Below are 24,375 nucleotides of genomic sequence, written 5' to 3'. Positions count from 1 at the left end.
CTTTTCTATGGATTAAAAAAATATAGAGTTCAAAACATCAGATTCTTCCCCATGCCAGCTGTTTAGGTAACTTCACAGTCGCTGCACACTTATGGTTTTAGGTTTCTTTGAACGCTCTGTGGCCTGTCGAGGCTTCCCAGCCCAGCTGGTAGAACCTTCCATATCCTACTTACAAATCAGTGCAGAATGACCTGTTGGGACTCACGTCCCACCAATGGTAAATACCCTTAATAAACAGTGTAAAAAGTTGTTTTCATTAAAACAAGTCATTCATGTTACAGAAAAGGGTGGCTAAAAAGTTTTGTTAAAGAACAAAAGTTTAGGCCACAAAGGGTTAGAGTATTGGCAAGTTGGAAGCTACCAATGCGTCAGCAGCCATGGTCTCCTGTGTCTTTGGTGCACTTGTTTAATCTCAGCAGGACCCACTGCTTTGGGGCTCACAGGCCCCCCAGGTGAGACGAGCAGATGTGCTCTGGTACCGAAAAAGAACAGCTGCTGAGGCAGGCACTGTAGCCCCCAGAAGGAACATGGACAGGCTGCAGGATTCCCAGGGAGCAGCCAACCGGCAGCAGAGCGCCTGGAGGCAGGAAGCAGCTGCACTACTGGACGCTGGTCCCAGCAAGCTGTGGAGGCCCTAAGTTTTGTCGGACAGTTTGTTCTCGTGTTCAGTTAATTACTCAATAAAACTGCCTCCAGACTGTGCACACTTTAAAGGGATGGCACACGGTTTGGACAAATACCTATTATGGGGAGACACATACACAGCCCTGACCACTATATTTACAGCAACATCTGGTAAGAATCTTTAAAGACCATTTGATGGATGACAATGACGTGATTGTGACTGATTGTTTTTAGGCATTTGGCAAAATACACTTGTGTGTAACAGCTGCTTTTTGTTTTAATTTTAAAAATGTTTACATATGTACAATTGTCCTTGTATGCTGATATAAATATGAAAAGTAAAAAAAAGAAACAAAAATTAAAAAAAAAAACATGTTTACAGTTAGCATACGGGATATTGGCCTCTCAAGTTTTAAAGTCCTGCAGAAGAAATCCTATATGCCTTAGCCCTGCATGCTAGTTTCTATTATGGGATGTTATTTCCTTAAATGTGGAAAACAATAAACAGAAGCTTCATGCATGTAGCATTACTGTCTACAATGAGGATGTGCTTCAGAATCTCAAGTTCTGAATCCACTATTGTCCCTTAGGAAACTTGCTACATTTGGGTCATGTGAGTTAATTTTAGTGATATTTCTACATATATCTGTCATGCGGATTATCCATTAACATACCAGTACCTTAGCTGTTCCATGTTATAGTGTAACATTTCAGTAGTTCTTTTCATGGTTCAGTTAAATCCTAAGCCAATGACAAAAAGAAAATGGTATCCAGATGTGAGACTCGGCTTCCTCTCCTCTGTGGCATTCAGAGATGTTTTCGAATTGTTTGAAGAGCAGATAGATTTGCAGTGATTCAGTGAGGCTGAGTTTCTATAAAAGTTGAAGTAAACAGTTTCGATGTATCACATGTAAACAGTTGATCTTAAATGGATGTCTCCCATAGCTGCACAACAGAGAAAAGCAAAATTTCACATTGTGAAAGCAGGAAACAGACCTATTCTGAGCTACAAAGATGAAAAAGATTCGGTGATTACATCTATACTTATGTGACTGTGGATGCGAAGTCTCATAAATGGATAAAATAAACACGCTAATTTTTAGCTCTCTTTTTTGGCCAAAAAGTTCCTTTGGTTTTTAAGTAAAAATAAAACACACATTTTTCATTTTCACCAAGAACTTTATTGAACAACGTATTCACCCTTTTGTTCCACTATCTTCTGCCATTTTTTAGGCAACTTCATAATTCCATCTTCCCAAAACTTTTTATCTTCTGAAATGATGAACTGTTCCAGGTGCCTTTTAAAGTCTTCCACAGAATTGAAATTTTTTCCATTAAGAGAATTTTGTCAAGACTGAAATAAATGGAAATCCAAAGGTGCAATATCTGGTGAATATGGCAGATGAATCAGAACTTGCCAGACAAGCTGCAACAGTTTTTGCCTGGTCATCAAAGGAACATGCAGTCTTGTGTTATCCTGATGCAAGATTATGCGTTTTCTGTTGACTAATTCTGATGTCTTTCGCCAAGTGCCGCTTTCAGTTGGTCTAATTGGGAGCAGTACTTGTTGGAATTAATCATTTGGTTTTACAGCGGAGCTCGTAATAGAGGACTCCCTTCTAATCCCACCATATACACAACATCACCTTCTTTGGATGAAGACTGGGGAGTTAGTGGTGGTTCATTTCGCTTGCCCCATTAGCCCTTCCGTTCCACATTATTGGACAGTATCCACTTTTCATCTCCCATCCCCAAAACAATTTATTTTAAAAACAGAATGTTTTCGTTATGTTTCAGTAGAGAATTGCATGTGGAAATACAGTCAAGGTGTTTTTTTGCTTATGTGGAACCCAAACATCAAAACAATTAACATAACCAAGCCGGTGCAAATGATTTTCAATGCCTGATTTGGATATTTTGAGTGTGTCGGCGTGGTATAACGTTGATTGTTCTCAACATCTCGATTTGACTGCTATCAACTTCAACTGGTCTATCCAACCGTGGAGCATCATCCAGTGAGAACTCTCCAGCACGAAGCTTCCCGAACCACTTCTGACATGTTCAATCAAGCACAGCACCTTCTCCATACACTGCACAAATCTTATTTTGCTTTTCAGTTGCGTTTTTACCTTTTTCGAAATAATAAAGCATAATAAGCTGAAAATGTTGCTTTTTTCTTCCATCTTCAATATTAAAATGGCGACACAAAAATTCACCAATCTTGGTAAGTTTTTTTTAAATGCACACTGACATGACAGCTGTCACATACAATCTAACAAAATTGTTTCAAATGAAGTTAAAGACAGCTAAGCACTACTAGAGCCATCTTACAGAAAAAACCAAATGAACTTTTTGGACCACCCAATATTACTTGAAATTTTGAATAAATTAAATACTGTGTCTCAAAAGAAATAATTTAAAATACTCTTTTTTTAAAGACTACACATACCCTTATTTTCCCCAGGATTCTGATACAGCTGTCTAGAACAGTGGTTCTTAACCCAGCTGTACATTTCAGTCATCTGGGGATGTTTTAAAAACCCCACTATCTAGACAGCACACCAGACCAACTAAATCAAAATCTTTCTGGGTGAGACTCAGGCATCAGTACATTTTAAAAGTCCTTCAGACAATTCTATACAGTCAATGCTGAGAACTAATGACCTTAGGAAAGTGTGAGTCCATTAATACCACCACCGCCCACTTAAAAATCATTGCCCTGGGCCTGTGATCAGGCTATACACTCTCCAAATCCATCACTAGCTCCTAAACAATTATCCTCTCTCAGAAGCGGACATATCAGAGTAGAACGATGCATACAGGGCAGGATGTCAATTCCATAATTCCCTCACCTCTTCCTTCTCCTGGCCTCTGCTACCATTTCTTTACACCTGTTCATATCTAATTTCTAAAATGTTCAGTAATTGCCTTTACGGACTGAAAACAAGTTTGGCATGATCAAATATAAGTGCAATTCAGTTCACCAGAGAAGGGAGGCCAATTTAAAAGAAAAATGAAAAAAAGATCAAGCTGATAAAATATGTTTCCAGGCAATATGTTTTGGGTATAATAATTATGAACATGAACAAAGAAAGACTAAGATCAGTGTGACATAGGTTACATCCAATTTTCATCCAAATTCCATTTTTACTGGAAATCTGGAGACTGTCATAATATGATACCTAATGAGTTTCTGAGGGAACAAAAAGGAGAAAGAGCTAAGTGACTCAGTGGATATTTCTCTGCAGATTCTCTTAATATGTTCTCTTGACTTTTCACGGAAATACTCTGTTATCTACTTTAGGTCTGCTTTATATGTCCTTTTCATTAAAAAAGACACCGGATCTCTCAACTGTGAGGATCTTTGTGTGTGGATGACACCTGTCAGTGGAGACAAGTAAAGATGAATGGTTAACCAGGAGGTCTGCAGGGCGTCTGAGGGATAGATCTGGACTGATGCTCAGAGGATGGTACAAAGTAGTTAAGAATCCAGACTTCAGCTTCAGTGAGCCCAGTTTCTTCGCAAATGGTTATGAAGATTAAATAATAAATGGCAGCTCACAGAAAGAAGAGAGGAACAAAGGAATGACATTGGGAAAACCTGAAGGTCACGATTATCCCAGTGAGGAAAAAGGAGCAAAGAATTGCTAAGCCATTGCTTTTAAGAATAGGCATGACCTTGGCCTTGTCTGGATAGCTGTAACAGAGGGCTTGCTGATAGAAAGATCTGCTTGTTAGATTGTCCACAGGCCACAAAGACAGCCCAGAGACAGGGGCTGCCTATTCCGCAGGATTCTGCTACCTGCTCATGTGAATCTTCCACAGTAGATGGAACCAAGCAGGCCTTTCACACAACTGTCCCCAAGGCTACAGTCTGCATGGCCGCCCCACTCAGCCTAGAGAAAAGGCCACGGGCCAGCCATTTCTTCTTGGGGGATGTCATTTTCATGGGCTCTCATGTGGGAACATCTCCAAAAACCTGCACCTTGGCATGACAACAGCTGAGAGAATGTCCCCAACTAAATAGAACAAAACAGCAATACAGACAATTTATCAGGGAGAAAATGTGGGGGGTTCTACTTCAGCAATTCCCTGGGGAGGGAAGGAATGACATCAGGCTAAGGTTTCATTATCACATACTTATATCACAAACAACGGGATGCCGACTCACAAGTCTTCTTTTTTTTTGTTAAGGTCAAAAGCTGAGTGCTGGGAATCTGAGTTATCGTCTTCCTTTCTATCTTTTACCACTTCCCCTATTAACATATGAAGGTAATTTTTTATATGGTTAATAAAATACCACTGATTTTTAAAATCTTTTCGATTATAATTATCTTGATCTAATCAGCTTTCAATGAGTCATGTTTTCCTACTGACTCTGAGTTGATCAAGTTAAAATTTGAATGATCCACATTTACCTTGAACCCCATAATTTAAGCTCAGGATCCAAGAGGCTCTGAAATAGATTTCAAAACCAAAAAGCCTAGGAACACAGGACCCACCAGCAGATAAATCTGTCCAGGGTTTTAAAACTTTATTTTTCTGCAAAATTATTTCTGAGCGGATCAAAATTATAGTGTAACTGACCATAACAGAGACTGGGCATCAATAAAAATAACTATTCTTTAGTTATATCTTTCACAGAAGTCTCTGAGGGTTGGTCTGCCTCTCTAAACTCAATGGTATCTCAAATTTCACATAATGGATGTGTTCTGGGAATGTTGTGAGACTAAATAGAATCATAATTTAAATGTAAAGGAGGACCCAGTATTTACATGAAACTTCCGGTGAACCATATTTTTATAAAAAGAGTAAATTCCAAATATGTTTTTAATATTTTTTTTAAATAAAAGGTTGCTAAATTTCACCACACCCTTTGCCATGCCCTTAATATTACAAGTTTTCAAGGCTCCTTTCCTTGTACAGTTATCCAAGTTCCACCCCCATCCACAAAACACTCATCTGATTTTCTGTCTTGAGTTTCTATTTCTTAAATCCTATTGGGTGTTATTAGCCAACAAAAGGCCTGAGTAAGCAAACTGAGCATGGAAATGAGGTTGGTTTACTTAATCTCTGGCATTTCCAGGTATGTGAAAAAACTGATAAAGCAAAATACATTCTCTGTTTTGTCTCTTCCAGGTTGTAATATATTAGCTGCAATGAATAAGAAAAGATATAAATATACAGCTGTGAATGATTAATATATACCAAATATTTTTAGAATTCATCAGTAATTAAACAAATTTGCCAATACAAATGTGGGCCCCAAAGCCCCAAGAATCTTCTATTTTTCAAACTCAGTTTTTTTCTTGTTCTTATGAACAAAAAAGGAAAGATGACTTTCTCTTGTAGAATATCTACTCACAGATAAATAATCATGATTGAGAATGTTAGCATATGGAAGAAGTTCCCACATACCCTGGCACTTTGTCGGTTCACTTTCTTCTCCTCATCCGGAAGGGGAGGCATTGGATAAGGGTATTTTCTGCTGGACGCAATAGACCCAGTTGATGAAGATGGAGACTTGGCAGGAGATAAAGTCCTGAGACGTTGAGAACACATGAGATACATATTATGTGATTTTTGCCAAATATCTTTTCAAACATCTGAAAAGTGGGTTCAGAAAGAACCCTCTGATTTCTACTTTCATAGGCCACTACTGCAAAGGGTTAACTACTGGGACATACTCTGTCATCCACAACACTAGAGTGCTGGAATTTTATCTTCCTAACTTCATAACTGAATGGATTGTTTAAATATTAGTACACAGAATCATACTTTTCAGCTAGAAAGCCAATAGTGAGGTTTTTTATAGAACAGATTTTTAAAAAGCTAAAATGAAGAAGGGATAAAAAATATTCTAAGAGCTCATAATGGTAAAATAAGTGTACAACATATTAATAGTCTGCCTCATTTTATCACTTCATGTAAAAAATGTTTTTAGTACAGTAATTCCAGTTTTAAGATTTGAAAATACAATACGATTGATACATTTATTAGTTACTAAGTCACAAACCAGTTTACACAAAACTCATGCATTCAGAGGCCAGTGTGTTAGTTGTGAAGGAACAAAGGCAAATATGAGGGTTTTAATAACAAGTTAGTGAACATGCAAGCGGTAAGGAGTGCAGAGTTCCAGCCAAACAAAGAGTCTGATGAGAACATACAAAAATGGTCTGATTAGTCCCTACCATCATCATTTCTGTACAGGGGAGGATTCTAAGCAATAGACATGGATCTTGATTACTCATCTGGGTACACCTGTCATGTCAATAAGGTGGCCACACTTTAATGACTGGAATTTTACTAAAACAGAACACAACAACAAAACCTCTTCCTCGTGTTCTTCTCATCGCGGAGATATTCCATACGAAAGATCTCTAAGCTCTTGGTGCATTATGCCATCCTTGTTTGATTCTGCACGCACAGTGGTAATATTTGTGACAAAGCAGAGCACACTGGAAGAGACCACATCTGCTATCTTGTCTTTAAAGTGAAAAAAACAGCTAAGAGTGAAAAGCCTCCACTTACACTGTGTCAATGAAAAATAGACACGGTAATTCGGCAGTAGCTGCCCATTCACAAATGTTACCACTACACATCCACAACTCCTCAATTCCTGGTGCAAGGTGGCAAGGACCCTCATCTCTGAACTGGTGACACCGCCACGTTGGAGCACAGGTACTTATGTCAGTGGGGTACCTCGCATCTGCTGTGAGTGACTGACTAGGCCTGTGAGTGTTGGTGCTGGGGTAGCCTTGGGTAGGAGGAGATCTACTCACTGTACTGCCTGCACCAAATAAAGGCGTTTTTTCTCCCTGATTTTAAATTTTCGTTCCTATCCATATATTATTCTTTGCTCTGGTTCTTCCATAGTTTTCAAATCAGCTTCTATTTTATGGACACTAAATTCAAGCTAAGATTTGAAAATAATTTTTCCTAGAGACCCTGAGATTTGGCTCAATTTTAAGCCTCAAGAGTGATTCAGTTTACTTTCCATCTGTAATTCCTAATGTTTCCTCTATTTTTGGAAAATGTCCAGGGCCACTCCTTAATGTGAACTGTCAGAATATTGTAGCTGTTTGACTTCTCTTGTGTTAATGCTCTCCACTGCAGAGCAGATGGGTGGATCTAAGAATGTAAGTACTTCAAATCCTCTAAAGTACTATTAAAGCAATGTACTACTGCATCTTTTTCTAATTCAGAAATTAATGATTTTTTTCAGCTTTAGGAAAACATTTCGAATAGGACTATGAGCTTTAGGAAACAAATTGAGTATGTGTAGAATGAGCACATACTTTTGTATTTACAGATTTAAATATATCTTTCTAAAACTAGGATATTAACCTGGATTTGGATTTTTAGCCTAATCCCTACTGATAAGATATCCAAGTTCAGAAAAACGAGTCAGGTACACAAACAACAAAATCTTGTTTACTTTAGGGGTCATGCAAAATGAGTCCTCTTTTTTCAATCTGCTGCAGTATGTGTATGTCCATAGCACGAAGCTTATAGCTTCAAAGTCAGACCAGCCATGCACTCGGCCGTGAGTCCGTGACCAGCTTTGTATGCACACAGGGCCATTCCAATGAGGGTGCTGGAAGTCCAGTCTTCCCCTCAAATATCTTTCCCTGGCCAAAGCCAATAATGAGTTAAAACAAAAACGAAGAGGTATTCTCCAGAACCACAAGGAAACTGCACATTTGCTACTTCTCACACTAACACACTAGTTTAACTGACACTTTGGACCCTAACAGGAGAATAAACCAAGCAGCACTGTTTAGTAGGAGCAAGGGGTATCAGGTCTGAGGCTGGGTAGTATGTGACAGTGTCAAGGGGCATTATCTTGCGAGGATGGAGAGCACAAGAGCAGGAAGCAAAATAAGAGTAGAGAACAAGGCAGGGTAAATCAGTTTAGGGAAAACAAAAACAAACTTCGTATTTCACAAATGTCTAAGAAAGATATTTCTTCAAAACCACCTCCAGGCGCTTTTCTGACCTTGGCTACTTGGTTGGTGGTTCCAATCTGGCTTTCACTGAAAACCAGGCACCGGCCCAGCTCATTCACTTACAAAGTAAATTTTGGACAAATGCTAACCATCATCATTACTGCATTTTTAAAAACCATAATAACCATAGTAGGTGCCATTTAGAATCACACAGTGAAGGTACATCAATCTGTCAACGGACTGGGGTGTGTCTTGGGGCTGCATCAGACTTTCTGGGTTTGCCTTCGTAGACAGGCAAGGCCAATCTCAGTTTACTTCTGTCCCCCAGAACAGGCAAATACCAGGCCAGTCACACACGTGGGACATGCCCACCCCTTACTCACTCAGCTGTGTTCATGTCCAAATTTTATAATAGTCTGATGGAAAAGGAACAGGTTTTTGAGTCAGAGCCAGGCTTGTAATTCGGGTTCTGACACTTCCTAGCTACCTCAACTTACTCTTTGGCTTCAGTATCCTCCACCCATACAAAGGGAATAAGAATGCCTACCTCTCATGATGTTGTGCGAAATGAAAGAACAATGCAGACACTTAATATATGACAGTTATTATCAGTTTCTTTCCAGAGTTACTGCATTTCCACAAGATCATGGAAGAGAACTCACAAACCACCGATGAAGTGAGTAATCCAGTGGATAATACCCAACAGTAGGGAAACCTTCTAAGAGCTTGTAATGCACTGAAGGCAACAGAACTGCCCCCAGGATCAAGGTGTGAGAAGACAATCCTCTCGCTTTTACCCCACCTGCTCCTTCGTGATGATCTGAATACATACTGACAACAATTTGAGCAAACGCCGTCATAAGAGAACTGGGTAAGGGAGCCCAAGCGAGGCACTCTGATCACTCAAAACCTTTTGGTATTTGCTTTGCTCTTCATAGTGATATGGATACCTTTTTCTTTTTTTAAATTCTGGGCTGAATTTTGGATAAGTTTTCTGCAAAGTCCCCACTGCATTTTGATAAGGATATCTCAAACCCCACACTACATGGGAGATTAATAAAGTGACCTTTGCCCTCATCGGTGGTTTTGGCAGGAGAGGTAATCCTGAATGACCTGGTGGCAGATGAATCAGACCTGAGCTTAAGCACAGGGTTGGCAAAGCATAAGCCAAGGTATGGATGCACTTTGAGCCTCCTACGTGAGGCTTGGTGTGGACGGACAGTGGATGAAATTCACTCTGTTGTGTTAGAATCGTGTTGCAAGCCCTGGGATGTCTCAATTATTCACCACTTCCACAAAAATTCTGTGTTGATTTTCAAGTCTTAGAGGCATAACCCTTATTAACCCCAAAATGACAATTAGCTTATAACCCTCCACTGAAATATATCTAGCCTTTAAACATAAACATGGATTTTTAATAAGGAACTCTTCATATGACTATCCACTGTAGGACCAACATCTCATGTTACAAGAGGAGATAAAGGAACCCTCTACAATCGCCCTTGCAGCTTTGCACGTGCAACCGGGGGAGCTGAAGCAATTCCCCATCCAAATTGCATTTAGTCATGCAGCTTCTGGGCAGACCTGGGTGCTGGTTTTAAGAAATGTGAACTCTTCTCTGGGAGCCACATAAACTACTCAGCTCACCCAGGGGAGGTGAATCAACTCTTCCGGAGTACCATTTCACAAATTATTGCTGCAAACATGCTAAATAAATCCATTTAGGTATATAAGCCCTACCCCGTATGGGACCAAAGTGATTGTGTTTTGGTTCCGTGGCTAATACAAATTATAATCTGCCCACAAGCCTGAGGAAATAGAAAGGAGAAATAGAACTGCAGGTGAGCCAAGATTCCAAATAACATTCAAAATCAGCTTACCTCTCTTCCTGACGCTGGCCATCTTGGGAGCTACAGGTGAGGGTGGGATGTTTGAATGTGAGTGTATGTGTATGAGGTTCAGTGAGAAAGTGATATTAGCAGAGGGACAGGGCAGGAAGGAAAGATGCGGTATAAAAGCAGGAGATATTTTTGTGAGCAGGCAAGGGTTATGCTTTCCTTGGGTTATATGCGAAGGTATGGATCAAATTAAAATGCAGGTGGGTCTAATCATTTTCTCAAACTATACATGTCTAAACTAAATGGTACACTGGAAGAGGAAGTCCACCTTATATGGGTGCTGAGAGTCAAAAACATAGACATATTTTGATATCTGATAAACACTGACTCAAGTCATGGCAATAAGTAATCTGAAAGCTTATTCTTAAAATTACGTTCAGAAGAGGTAGTAATTGAGTCTATATTGCTTCTTTACATTAGTTGTGCACAAAGTAGTCAGAGATAAAGTAGACATTTACATCTAGGAAATCAGTTTGATATTATAAAGAGTGAAAAAAATGCCATTAAGAGCTCTTGGAAATTCTCTCCGACCTCTAATGTTACACTGAGCTACAGTGAATTGAGTAAATTTGCTTGTTCCTCAAATGTAGGAGTATTCTGTCTGCTCTTTCATGAATCAAGATCATGTTTCTGATCTGCTTCCTGTTCTATCTGAAGGGTTAGATGATGACATTCTTACTGCATTAAAAATTCCTTTAGATGCTTTTTGAGAATCTATAAAACCCTTCCCAGCATAGCCTTCTCTGGTAACAAATTGTTGTACTGAACAAATAAAGGCTAAACTCATTCCATACACTCTCGTGTGGTCAATATTATCTCAATAATTTTCAAGTTCCATCAAATAAGTGTTTTTACTCAAAGCAAAATTCCACCACATTTCATTTCATTTCTTTTCATGTTCTTCCTTGAGTTTTTGTATGCACTATGCACTCTTAAGGCAGTAAGTAGGAAAAATGCATTATGAAACCGCTAGATTCTAGAAATTAAATTGTCCAGGTTAATAGTGCTTCTTTATTAGTGGAAAGTATGTTTCATGCCCATAGAACACTATACAGCATAACATGAAGAGAAAGCTACTAAAAAGCTCAAGATGGTGATAGGGACATGCACTAAATGGCAACCCTTTCAAATGGCTTCATTTGAAACATTCAGAAAAGAACGAGACTTGCTCATGAAGCCAAAAACAGAGATCAAAAGGCAGCAAATAAACAAGGACCCTTTCCACCTATGGGAACTTGTATTGGGAGATACAAGATAGAGAGCCAGTCACACTACAGTATTTGTATGTGCTGGGAGAGTTTGAAAAGGATATAAAATTAATTTATAAAATACCTAAAGTATGGTCCTTCAGTGTTTTTATTCACATCTTCTACCCACTTAGCTACATTATAGTCTCTTTTGAACCATGGGTTTAAATACCTGCAGAAAGCAATGGAAGGAACAAAGAAAGCAGAACAAGATAGAAAATCTGAAAATACACAGCACAAGCTTAGCAAGGATGTTCTTCACCCTCCAAATGCAAGTGACTATGGCAAATAAACCAGGACGGACGCTGGGTGGTTATGAGGCAGTCTCTACAACGACATGACAATAAACTCGGCCACAACGAGGCTCAAGGCATTCCAGAATGTATTCAACCTTTCAGGGAAAGCCTTCCCAGTGGTTTCCCAAAGTGGATCAGAAGCTCTCTTTTAATCAGAGTACTGTCAGCAATCCCATTCACCCACCTCCAAAGTGGCTTTTTCCAGGCCACACCACTCATTTGGCTCCTTGGTTTTCAAATGATAATGGACCTTTTTGAGAATATTCAGATGGCTGCCACTCCAACCTGGTGTTTGGGAATATAACACCCCAAGAACAATTAAAAGGAGCCAAGTTCTCTTTCCAGTATGGAAGGAAAGATTTTACACTCCTGAGAGCAGATCCCAACCTGGAGTCAATGAGAAAGGGGATCCAGCTGGCTCTATAATGAGCAGAAAGGGTCCCACGCTTCTGATCCTGGAGCCCCAACGAACAGTAAGTGTGGTCTCAATAGGCCTTCATGATCTTGAAGGTGGGTTTGGTAACTTAGGTGCAGCTGCCATGTTCCTTCCGTCCCTTTGCACACTCCACACTCATGTTTCCAGCAGGAAATGGACCCCGGAAGTTGCTTTCCGAATGTCTGATCACTAAGGGAGTAACTGCCAGAGGCTAATAATCACCTTAGTTAGCACTTCCCTGATGGACTGGCCAAGGCTCCATCAGAATTACTGCACAAAGGAAAACGTTAAAGGCAGTAAAATTATGAGTGCAAGGGGTTTTGTTTTTTGTTTTTTTTTTCTAGAGTTTCTTTTGATTTTTACTCTGGGAGCCAAGCAAAAACACATCCTCTTAGAATATGCCCTTGTCAAATAAATATAGATTCAGCAAATTCAGTCCTGGAAGAATCTGGAGGTTTTACTAAGTCTTCTCATTTAAAAGGTAACTTCTAGAGATCCTATAAACAATGAAGATTCAAGCGCTATAAAACTTTTAAAGTTATTTGAAAACAAACCAGGAGAAGTTATAAAGTACACTGTTTTTTTGTTGTTGTTAAAGTTTGCTTCTTTCCTCCATATTTAGTTTGTTTGTAGATACATTTAAATCAAGATAGATTTCCAGTTATATAAACAAAATTAGATTATTTTTCCACAGTGCTTTTCCTCAATTTGTTAGCTATAACCAGTATACGCCACAAAATAACATCACAAATTTCCTCCTGAGAGAAGGGCTTGCTTGCTTTTAATGCTTACAAGACCATTTTTGCTAAGATAGTGTCCCCTGACTTGGGAACAACTCACACTTCTTTTTGCCTTTAGCCACAATCATTGCCAACTTGTGCTTTTGACAGAGATAGCCAATTAAAACTTGCATAAAGATTTTCACTGAGACTCTGAACAAAAAGAAAAAAAGTCAAAAAGCAAGTGCAGCCACACATAAAGGCTTGTGAATGCTCTGGCCTCGGGAAAACCATAGAAAAAGCCCATGCAGCCGTTACTGGGTGAAAACACAGCTGTGTAGCAAACTGAGTCACCCACAGGCAGCTGGCCACGTCCAGAAGACATGTGTTCCTTTCACTGTCAATCTTAGAAGCTCCAAGGAACCGCCATGGCTGTTCCAGGAAACCAACAGCCACGTGGCCTGACTTGCACATGGTGGACCTTTCTCTCCACGTCAGGGAGTATCTCAGAAAGCTGTGATCACGTCACTAGAGGTCACTGAAGAGAGCTCTCATTGCAGTTCCCTCTGGGGATGTGCCTGTGCAAGTGTCTTCACAGTGGACCTCCTAACATCTCTAGTTTGTGCTGGCTGGAGTGATGGGATTTCATCAAAATGTAACACATCTGCCTACGTGGCTTGACGTGGCTTGTAGCGCAACATGCAAAAAAAAAAAAAAATGCATTCGACAGGATAGGAGAGCTCTTTGTGTTCTCCAGGATGGAAAGGCAGAGGAAGATTAGCTGGTGCTGGCTGGACCAGGACCACCTCTGAGCAGACGTTGGGGGTCAGTCAGAGATCAAATGACCCTGTTCTCAGCCAAGGAAGGGACCTGGAGGGAGATTAACTGGCAGCCCACAATGAAGGGGCAGGTGGAGACTGACCTGTGATCCAGACTCCCTGTCTGGGGGCTGTCAGAGCCCCCTGGGTTTATGCCTTGGGATGGGACTGTCTGGGCGAGGGAGTGCCCAGGCTCAGGTGCTTGGGGCTCCCTCCTGTAAAAACACAATATATAATACAAAGTCTAAGCCAAAAACTTTTTTTACATCATGTACAACAGTAAGGAAGATGCAAAAGCTTGGAGTGGAAAAACAAGACAATAAACAAGGACATTTTATGGCAGAGTATGCATGTGCAGTGCAGGGCTTCATTCACGTCCCAATGTCTCATCATCCTCCGGATGATGAGATACTAAAGGGAATGCTGAAATAATGGACTGGCTAATACCTCTTAAGCTAAAAAAATGTAAAAAGGGATGTTTGTCAGTGGTCATTCTGCTCCTCGTATAATCACACAAATTACACTGCTATATCAGAAGCAAATGGAGTTATTTACCAAATATGGAAAATATTGGAAAAAACCTGTCAACATAGTTCTTGATAAGCTGTGTATTAGGATTTATTTTAAGAAAAACAAAACAAAACATAGTGTCCAGACAGTGAGGTATGTGACAATGTGAGAACAGATGGTCAGCTTCATGGACTTGGTTCCATTTATCTGAAAGTCTGAAAAATCTGAGAGAGTCCTGAATACTTCTTCTTCATAAAGATGACTCCATTATGTCTTATTAAATGTAATAATTATCTCACAGGCAAGATTTCTCAAGGGCTATCTATAGTATCATAATATTTGTTACATGATACGTAATTTTTTAAAAAATAAGTGATTATGCTAGAAAATGTTGCTAAACACCAAGTATTCCTTGGGTCCTAAACTCATAGCTTTAATACAATATTGGCTATTTGGTTGTTGTTCACTTAAGAGTTTTCAAAGCCTTGTTATAGGAAATACTGTTAGAACACTAAACAGTACACAAAGGAAGTTCTGAAGAACATACTGCAGTTTTACCTGTATTTTTGTGAGCAACTGAGATAAGCTAAGAAGCTCTTACCAGGTGACCTCATGCAAAATAAATCAAATAACATTCCAAGAAGAGTTTATCCACAATGAGCCCTAAAGCATCCAAGCGCTTTGGGAATGTATAAGATAAACTCTAACAGATTAGTTATTTGTGATGGAGTTCTATGATGCCATTCTGGACCATGCAATGGTATCACTGGAACCTATCTATTGTTGCTAAGGTAAAGTATCCTCTAGTAAACTTTGACAAGCCACTTACAAGACAATACCATCAGCAGGAAGTCCAAATTTCAGGGCAATGTTATTGTCCTGGACTGAAAACGCAGGGTATATGATGGAAAAGCTAACATGAGTTTCTGACAAGCAGTTAACAAATATCTGCTATTCAGATTTTTTGAAGAATTAAGGCAGGAAGAAGCAATAGAGATCCAGGGAGTATTCACTAGCACTGCAGTGAGAAATAAGTAAAAAAAAAAAACAAAAAAAAAAATTAGGTGGGTCCAAAAAGTACAGTTAATTAAAACCAGGTGGCAAGGTCCAGAAGGAAACTAAGGATGTGTTTTATTCCATGATGGGAAATAAAGGTTTCAGGAAGCTTGGTTCTGCTTGAACTTGCTTAAGTGGAGAAACAAAACAAGTGTATGGTGTTTACCTCATTATAAATGACTTTAAATGTAACTGCTGACCCCACCTTCACTTTAAAAAAAAAGTGTGGCTATCTTTTAAAATGGATAATGTTGCATTTAGTGACAATGATTCCGTTAAAGAGCAAGTTTAGGTAAGTGCCCTTTTAAATGTCCTCAGAAGGAAAATTTAAAAGGGAACCATATTCCAGTCGTCTGAGAGAATGCTTAGATGGCAGCCATGAAGCCCTCCGAGCAGTGGTTTCACACGGTGAGCAGTTCTCATGCTCTACGACTGTGGGAACTTTTCCCTGATGCTTCTAGGCTGTGTGAATACTAGGGAGAGGAAGGGTGATCCCTCTGACATGGCTGGACCCCGGGTGATGAGAAGAAAGGAATGTTATCAAAATTCCCTTCAAACGGAACCAAAACACCACAATGGCTGGTTACTGGAGGACAAAGCCTGCAGCGAGGGTGAGACCCCCACTATCAAGGAGTATTGGTATGGGCACAGTTGCGGAGATGCCTATGTAAAAGAAAAAAGCCATGGTTAATTTTAAAACGGCAAAAAAAAGAATTCAAAAGACAAAACCAAGACCAAGAGGCATGGTTTACAGTTCTTTGATGATCTGCTTAATTAACTTTTCACACTAATTGCACAGGACCTTGGAGTGTCTTTTTCCATTAGTGGTTCAGACTTACTCAGTTGAATTAGACCGAGGTCTAAATCTTTTGCCTCTGATTTTCTTTCTGTTGCCTCCCAGGTTACCTGAAAAAGATGGTTTATGGCTAGATGTGAATATAAATAAAACAATTGCTCTGTGTTTAATTACACAGTATTTCAAGTGGGTGCAATTCACAATCAGCACAGCCCAGAAAAGAGGGCTTTAGAACACTGTACAGTCTGCTCAATGCGTCCAGTGCACTGATGCTACCAAATCCCATCATTTCCCACCCAAGAAAAAAAAGAACTGCATTCTCTCATAATAAATGTCCTCTTCTCTGTTAGAAGAAGAACTAAAGAGCTAACAAAAAAGTACAAGTGTTTACAACCAGGAACCACAAAATGTAGACTTTAGGTTCTGTGGACAGATGGGTTCAGAATGCCACCCTATACCTTGCCAAGAGTTACTTCGAGGTCGCCCATTTTCACAGATGTCTGAGATATGTTTTGTGTCTGGAATCCTTTCACTCCAAGAATGAGAGAGTCCATTTGACCTGAAATTGAAAATGTGTATGTATTGTTCAAAAATATAATTAAATGAATGTTTTGAAATCAGTAAGCAACATTTCTAAGCATTACTGTGCATTAAAATAAATCAAGAAAGAAAAAAATCTGAAATGAAAGAATGAAGAGAACATGAAAGTCTTCATGAAGAAGGCAGAATTACACAACATTCAATTTAAGAAAAGTCAAATACAATGGAACCCCATTACAAGAGTTTGTAATTGAAAAGTATCAGGATACCATGCAAGCCAATTACATTGCCAAGAACCACATATAGCAAATTCACTACATATTTCAGTTACATAATCCAGGCAACAGAGTTATAATGGGGTCCCACCATAGATGTTTCTTAATTGTAAAGCAATGGCTTTCATTCAAATATTATGAGAACATGGACTTCCAAGAGATTTCATTAAGACTTGCTCAACTGAACCTGGGTAACTTTTATCAAAGTAATATTTAGGTTTTCTTAAACAATAAAATTATTTTCTGAGAATTGGCATTTTTCTCCACAAATATGTCCCTCCCAAATAAGATACTGTTGGTTAATTATCCAATAACAACTGAGTCAGATGTTTACCATGGAGATGTCTCTCACAAAGTCCATGTACCGTTAAGCCCTTCTGCTCTTTGTGTCCTGCCATCTTTAAATGAATTGTCTACAAGAAGCAAAATTTACACACCTACCTTATACCACATAAGAAAAGCATTTTGACAAACTACATATACTTAGGAGCAGGCACATAATTTGGTACAATTTTTACTGTTTAAAAGTCAAAACCCATTGAGATTTTGCTAAAATCTGGCAATGATTCAAATCCATATTTTAAGCTCTTCTTGAAGTACTTTAGAAAACAGCACTGTACTTTAAATCCTTCCCACATACCATTCCAGTTAATTGCTAACAATGTCTAAATTTGTTAAAAGGAACCTTCTACTGATGAATGAAAATAAATGGAACTCAGTACAATTATTGCATAATTCCCTGGATTTTTCAACATCATTTGCTAAGTATGGAATGACTCCTATGTTGTACAAAAGAACAGAAATTCTGCTGTAATTCATTGACTTCTATACTTATTTACCATGTTATTCAATTTAAAGTTAAATATTTGACCAAGAAAATAATTATATGCTGAGAGAATTTAAATAAATTTTATTCTCTTAGCCAGAAAGTCCCCAATAAATTAAAAGAATAAAATTTTTGAACACCCTTCTGTAGAATTGTACTCCTTATGCAAAAACTAATAATTTTACTTTTGCTTTAAGCTATGTTATCTGAGTAAAAACAATCCTTTATGCTTAGAACAGTTCCACAGAGAGTCCCCAGATCTCACTAATTCCTTCTATTCCTTTTCTTGATGTTTATAAAGAGCGAGATCCACTGCAGAATTTTTACAGATTATTTACTTTGTTTAGAATTCTAGAAGAGATCATGTTTCTTTTCAATAAACTAGCAATTTCCCTTTCAGTCTACAAAGTAACTACTGTGCCCAAAGTAATGCATGGGGCTATCAAATCTTTTTTTCTCCACATTATACCCCTACCAACAATTTTAAAGAAACTCTTCCACAGGAATATTTTAGCTTTTTTCAGTGTGAATGTAGGTCTCATTTCCTAAAACATCCCAACTATTTATTTCTTCTGTCACCTTATTTTATTAAGCAGTTATAAAGCATGCAGAATTTTAAATGGTCTTATACACCTTAAGATCCTGGAGCAAAAATACAACATCCAAGTTTAAGACATATAAATAATATATTAACTCCATTTGGACTCTTATAAAACTCAGGCAAACATTAAATATGCTTAAATTAATTTCACAACCAAGCTCTAAGTTATAAAGTCTAGAATTAATCATTCCAGGAATGAAAGACAAAATCAGAATATTCAAATATATGATTCACAGAGAAGCAATCTTTTTTTTTCACAGCAAGCTTAGCTTTGATAAATTTAAAACTAAAAAAATATTCAACGCAGCATTTGTATTACCAATTTATTTCAACAACTGCTTATATTGAAGCGTGACAGTAACCTTTTTCTTTGACTACCAAACATGACATAAAGCTCACCATTTAAAATATGATAAAATACCATGTGTAGTTTCTTAAGCAGTATTAAGAGCAAGATTGAAAAACCCTGGGGTTTCTATATTGATTTAGGGTTGTTATTTGCTTAGTTTTGTTTTGTTTGGATTTCTGGCCTGATTTGTTAAACCAGTGGTTCTGAGCATATGGCATTTTGAAGTAGAGTAATCAAAGAACAAAGGATACTACTTTTTAACATTCAAGAAAGAAGGAAGAAGTAATCAAACCTGCTGCAAAATAATGAAATGTTCTGACTAATGGAATAATGTGTGATGGAACAGGTAGAAATCTGAAAATGCGACAGAAAAGCAGACCTCTTCTTAGAACTAGATGCTGAGTTTGTGCTGACTCCAGGAGGAATGTCGCTATAAAAAGAGTCGCCATCTCCAGGCTTTTTTACATAATCTCCCTGGGGTAACTGTCTAAGGCATAATAAACATTTCAGAGTCAGAAAACAAGACACACACATGAACACAGACATATACAAATATTATTTTAGGAAAAAAGAGGTAGGGATAATGATCTACATGAATCAAATCTATAACAACACGTAAGATTATTAATAAATGTGACAAGTTAACGTCATTCTAACTACAGAGGTCAGAAATGCAATCACTGAAGTCTTTACAGTCTGAATGAATAAACCCTTGCTTCAGGGGAAAAATATGAAAAGATGAGGTTTTTCACTGTAACTTCATTACACTTAGAGATGTTAATTGCTGTTTTATCTTTAAAAACAAACAAAAAAACCTGGTGCTGAAGAAGATGTGTTGAGACAGACAGTCCTTGTCCAGATAAGGCATTATTTTTTTTCACTGTGGTGAGTAAACTATCCACAATTTCTAAATATTATATAATGTAACCTTGATTTGGTCTCAAAAGCACTGACTGATTTCCTGGCTATGTTCTAAAGTTAATCCAAATAAATTATTCAAGTTCTCTGTTCAATTTGGAGCCTCACTCTTCATTTAACAGAAATATAAAGAAATTTAAAGAGATTCAAAGCTCAATCGAAAATGTAATTCTATAACTGCACACTAGAATGCGTAAAGGAAGATAATTTAGCAAGAGGGAGAAAGGGTTGAAAAATAACGGAATTCTTGTTGAGACTATAAGAAGATATTTATAGGTGGCTGGTGGGTGACCTCGATTCCTCACTTTCAACAAGGGAAAGTCTACATAGTCTGCACTGTTACTGACCCCCCTCGCTCCGATTTTGAGTTAACTAAGATTGGGACAGATTTTTATTACTTCTACTAAGGGAACAGGGTAGAAAACTTCAGATAGGACCACCTGGTCAACCCTCCTACTTGGGTAGCTAATCTGATCCTTTGCCAAGGCATGGCCCCCAGACAGGCAGCTACATCTCAAAATTGATTTGGTTCCATTCAGCACTGTTGTTGGAGGTGGTGCAAACTTGTGCTGAACTGAGAATTTCAAACAGAGCTATACTTAACTAGGTCTTCAACAAAGGCCCATGTTTGCTAACGCCTCTTCCTATTTGTTTTTTCCTTAGTTACCACGCTAGTCATGATTACTTGCTGATGCTAAATTCAATCCCCCAAATGTCACTTTCAGCTATTTCCTTGCTGATGCCAACTACCACATTGTTTTAAATGTTTATAATGCTTGGTCATTCATTCTTCTGAACGACTGAATACCCTCTCATACTATTTCAACCCTACATATTCATACATCTCTACAAATAAAATTTTACAACTGATATATAGCACCTATATTAATTTGTGTGATTAAATCTACTCCTCCCCCTTAAAAAATCAAATTTCTCTGTAGATCTGTATGTAAGATTACCTATAATTCCTTGATACTTATTCCTTCAAAATATTTTTAACCCTTTAAGTGACTTCAGCCCATAACTGCAATCTTTCTTTTTCCCAGTGTATTATGAAATATTAATTTTATAGGAAAAAAATATAATTTCCCCATATTTATAGTGAGAGTAACACAGGACAGATGACATTTATCTGTTTATGCAAGAGATCTTTAAATCTCTGGAATCATATTTTCTGCCTCGCCTCCTGTCAGTAAAATACTCTATCAATTCTTTGAAAAATGCTCTCAGTAAAAAATAAAAGTTCTGTAAGTTGCCTCAGGTAGGAAAATTCCCTTTTGTATCATATTAATATTTATAAAAGAATGCCAAGGAACATCCCATCAACATTACATTTCCAATAATAATCTTTATGGCTAAGAAGTCATTTTTGTCACTATTACCTTTAACAATAATCTTTATAAGCTGATGAGCTGTGCCTCAAATTAAATAAAGAGAAGTCCTGACTACACCTGACCTTGTCCATTAATCCATCCCCCAGATTACTCTCTCTTTACGTGGTTCTGGCATTTAGGCAGTTACCAAGAGCTCACTTAGCTGAGGCTACAGGCTTATGTGAACCGCCTCTCACAATGGATGGTGTTTTTGTTTTTGTTTTTTGATTTTTGTTTATTTGTTTGTTTTAACTAAGCACATTTTACCAGTCCTTCAACACAATTTCTCTGCCGTCCATGGTCATCTTCTACAGCGTGCACAAACATCCTAAATGCTAAACATATCATAAACTATGGGCTTCAGTCAAAGGGTTGAAAGCAAAGTTTAAGTTCAATGAACTCTGGTGGTATGGCCTTGCTTTAATCATCCCAGGCAGATTAGATACCTATCTATCTCTACTATAAAGTCTCCAAAATAAAGAACTACTCTGCATTCTCCTTAAAATTCCCCAAGGAACACATGTAACTCTCTTCACACAGTAAATGCATTAAAATGTTAATAATAGATGATGAATTTTGTTAAAGATCTCTTAAGAATAATACTTAACACCCTTCACTGTCCAGAAATTTATCCTTTATTCAATATCCAATTACATATTATTACAAGCCTATTTCTTCTTGATTAACCTTTAGTGAAGATAGAGAATATCAGGTCCCCACGAGCAATAGAATACTGCTTCATCATTTGTTGTAAAAGACCATAAATGACCAACTAAGTGATAGCTTCAAATTTGTTAAAATTGAATTTATTTTTCTAGTCTTTATGGTTTTCTTCCTAAATTTTGCTAGTTCCATAGAATTTTGGAGTTAGGTGCCCTGACCAGTGCTAAGTTTCATAATGGAAAAATTACCTCATATTTCCCAAATCACCCGCAAATATCTTAGACGTGCATAAATTGTTGAGGTGTTTTTTTTTTTTTTGTATAAATAATGACCAAAAGAAAATAAAAGCTTATTTAACTAAATTTTTTTTTCCTCAGAAGGGAGTCCTGTTATGAGCAAAGTGTGATCTTTCCTTAAAGGTTCCACTGGACCATAATATTTAGCTTAATAATCCTTACATATACTCAAAATGAGATTACAATGAAAAAAAATAATTAAGTCTTAACCTTAAGCTGAAGGAAGAATTTCTCCAAAGCTTTGTTGGTGTCTGGGCTGTCTGCTATTGGAATTGTTACTTTTCTGTTTGAAGAAATATTGTGTAATCTGTACTAAGTCACATTGACAGATGCATGAATATCACTGAAATAAGAATAATAATAATATTTTTAGAAAAATAAGAAAGGCCAAAAAAAAAATTAAGGAGGGAGGTTCACAAGCAGAAAGTATAGTGGCTAAAACAAGTGAGAGAGAAAAGAAATGGGGAAGGGCATTTCTGCTTAAGGTATGGATCAGGAAGATATGATCTAATTATTCTGATTCACATTACATATGTTCAACAATGTATGTTCGTTTCAGACAAAGGAAGAGAACACTGCAGCTGAATATGGATGTTTTACAAATCCAAGTTTAATTAATGTTTTCTTATTCTATTGCTATTTGTAAACCTGCCTGAAAACAAAAATTCAAACTTCTAATTCTTGTGCCAAAGTATACAGCTGCTAAGTCCTAAGGCAATTATGCTAAAACAGAAACAATAGTGTCAACTGAAAAAATTATGGAGGTCTTTGTTCCTGGAGATTCTAAAGAAAATAGCCAATAGCTATCCTTCTAACTACATGACATCTGAGAATTCTCCTTGGTTCCTCAGTCCCATGGTTCTACCCTTCACAAGACGACACTGGCAGATTTAACGTAATACCATACATGTATGGGGTTCTGTCTCCCAGAACGGGACTTCTATTTTTTATTAGGCAGTTTTTAAACAAAAAGAAAAAAAATGGGTTTGCTTCTCATCTTTTTGCCAGACATGAAATGAAACCTATCACACATTCCTTCAATATAAAGAAAACCATGAAGACATATTCTTTGGTGGGAAAATTTGCCAGGTTATCAGGTTTCTTCACAGAACTACTTGCCTGACATTTTCAGTAATTTGAAAGTTATGCTCAATTTTGCATTTCTGGGCCGTTATATCATTAATAAGAATCTGATAACTGGCTACATACTTAATATGCATTTAGTGTTAAAGCAAACCTGTCTGTTCACCATTGCTTTCACAACCAGTATGTGTGGGCCTTACTCATTCCAGGAATGCTGCCTTCCTCTTTGAGGACAACCATAGCTACCTACCTCATTCATTTGAAAATTAGAGAAACACAGAGTCTTCAGAGACCACATATTAATAACTTTCCTTACTAGAATGCTTCACAGATTACAAAGAACTTCGTCTGCTTTTAGAGTTGAGGAAAGTTTAAGAGATTTCCAAAGACCGTATACCAGTGAGTAGATTTCTGATTTCTTCTCAATTGGTCCTCCCACCATGAAAGCTCAGAAGAAAACTTAATTTAAAGGCAACTCAGAATTCTTATTTCTACTCCATGGCATCCTTTGGAATTGGGCACATCTTTACTGGAGTATCTTCAGATATTTTCACCAGATTGTAAATTCCCTAATGCATGCTTTGGGCCATTAGCCTTATCACCTTCTCTATAACCACTAACATGTATCCTAAAAAAGGACAACCATTCAGAAGATATTTATATGCTCACAACTTCCTGATCTAAAGTCCATTCCTTGCTGATTCTCCATTTTAAGAATTATTATGTAACCCTAAGATTCATTAGCTATGGACAAGGGCAAAAATAAAAAAATAAAGGTTGTGCTGAAACATGGCAAAATATAAAAAATATCTGCTGAAACGTGACAACCCTCAAAATATGAACTAGAGTCCAAAAGAGTAACCAGATTGATGAAATGGTGACCCAGTAATACCAGCAGGCATGAATATTACAAAAAAATATTTCACAAAAAAGAGAGTTCTAACAAAATTTTTCTTAACTGTCCCTATGCATATACTGAGTTAGAATAAGACACTGGTAAACAGGTTTACATATTTAGCCTTTTTTGTAATGTGGGCAATTTTTTTATTCTGGAGAATATCCCTGGTGAGAACATATCTTGGAGCACCATAACAGCTTTGCT

The 24,375-nt window shown here is 37.7% G+C and overlaps 1 protein-coding gene across 15 annotated transcripts in view; it reads right to left on the bottom strand.

Annotated features, from left to right (window-relative positions):
* Positions 1-1,400: 1,400 nt before the first annotated feature.
* ADAM22 (ADAM metallopeptidase domain 22) overlaps positions 1,401-24,375 on the bottom strand; it is a 215,177-nt gene continuing 192,202 nt past the window's right edge. For 5 of the 15 annotated variants that reach the window (XM_057731556.1, XM_057731555.1, XM_057731553.1 and 2 more), the window contains 4 exons: positions 16,808-16,908; positions 16,393-16,459; positions 6,043-6,166; positions 1,401-1,569 (listed from right to left, as the gene is read on the bottom strand). In XM_057731556.1, coding sequence (XP_057587539.1) covers positions 1,549-1,569; positions 6,043-6,166; positions 16,393-16,459; positions 16,808-16,908 — 313 coding nt within the window. In that variant the 3' untranslated portion in view covers positions 1,401-1,548. Of the gene's footprint in view, positions 1,570-6,042; positions 6,167-11,803; positions 11,891-14,091; positions 14,203-16,392; positions 16,460-16,807; positions 16,909-19,232; positions 19,428-24,375 lie in introns of all 15 variants that reach the window. The other 10 variants (XM_057731544.1, XM_057731543.1, XM_057731549.1 and 7 more) reach the window with 7 other exon arrangements.

Source organism: Hippopotamus amphibius, chromosome 4 (genome assembly GCF_030028045.1).
Source record: "Hippopotamus amphibius kiboko isolate mHipAmp2 chromosome 4, mHipAmp2.hap2, whole genome shotgun sequence".
NCBI lineage: Eukaryota > Metazoa > Chordata > Mammalia > Artiodactyla > Hippopotamidae > Hippopotamus > Hippopotamus amphibius.
This window is presented reverse-complemented; position numbering and strand designations above follow the sequence as displayed.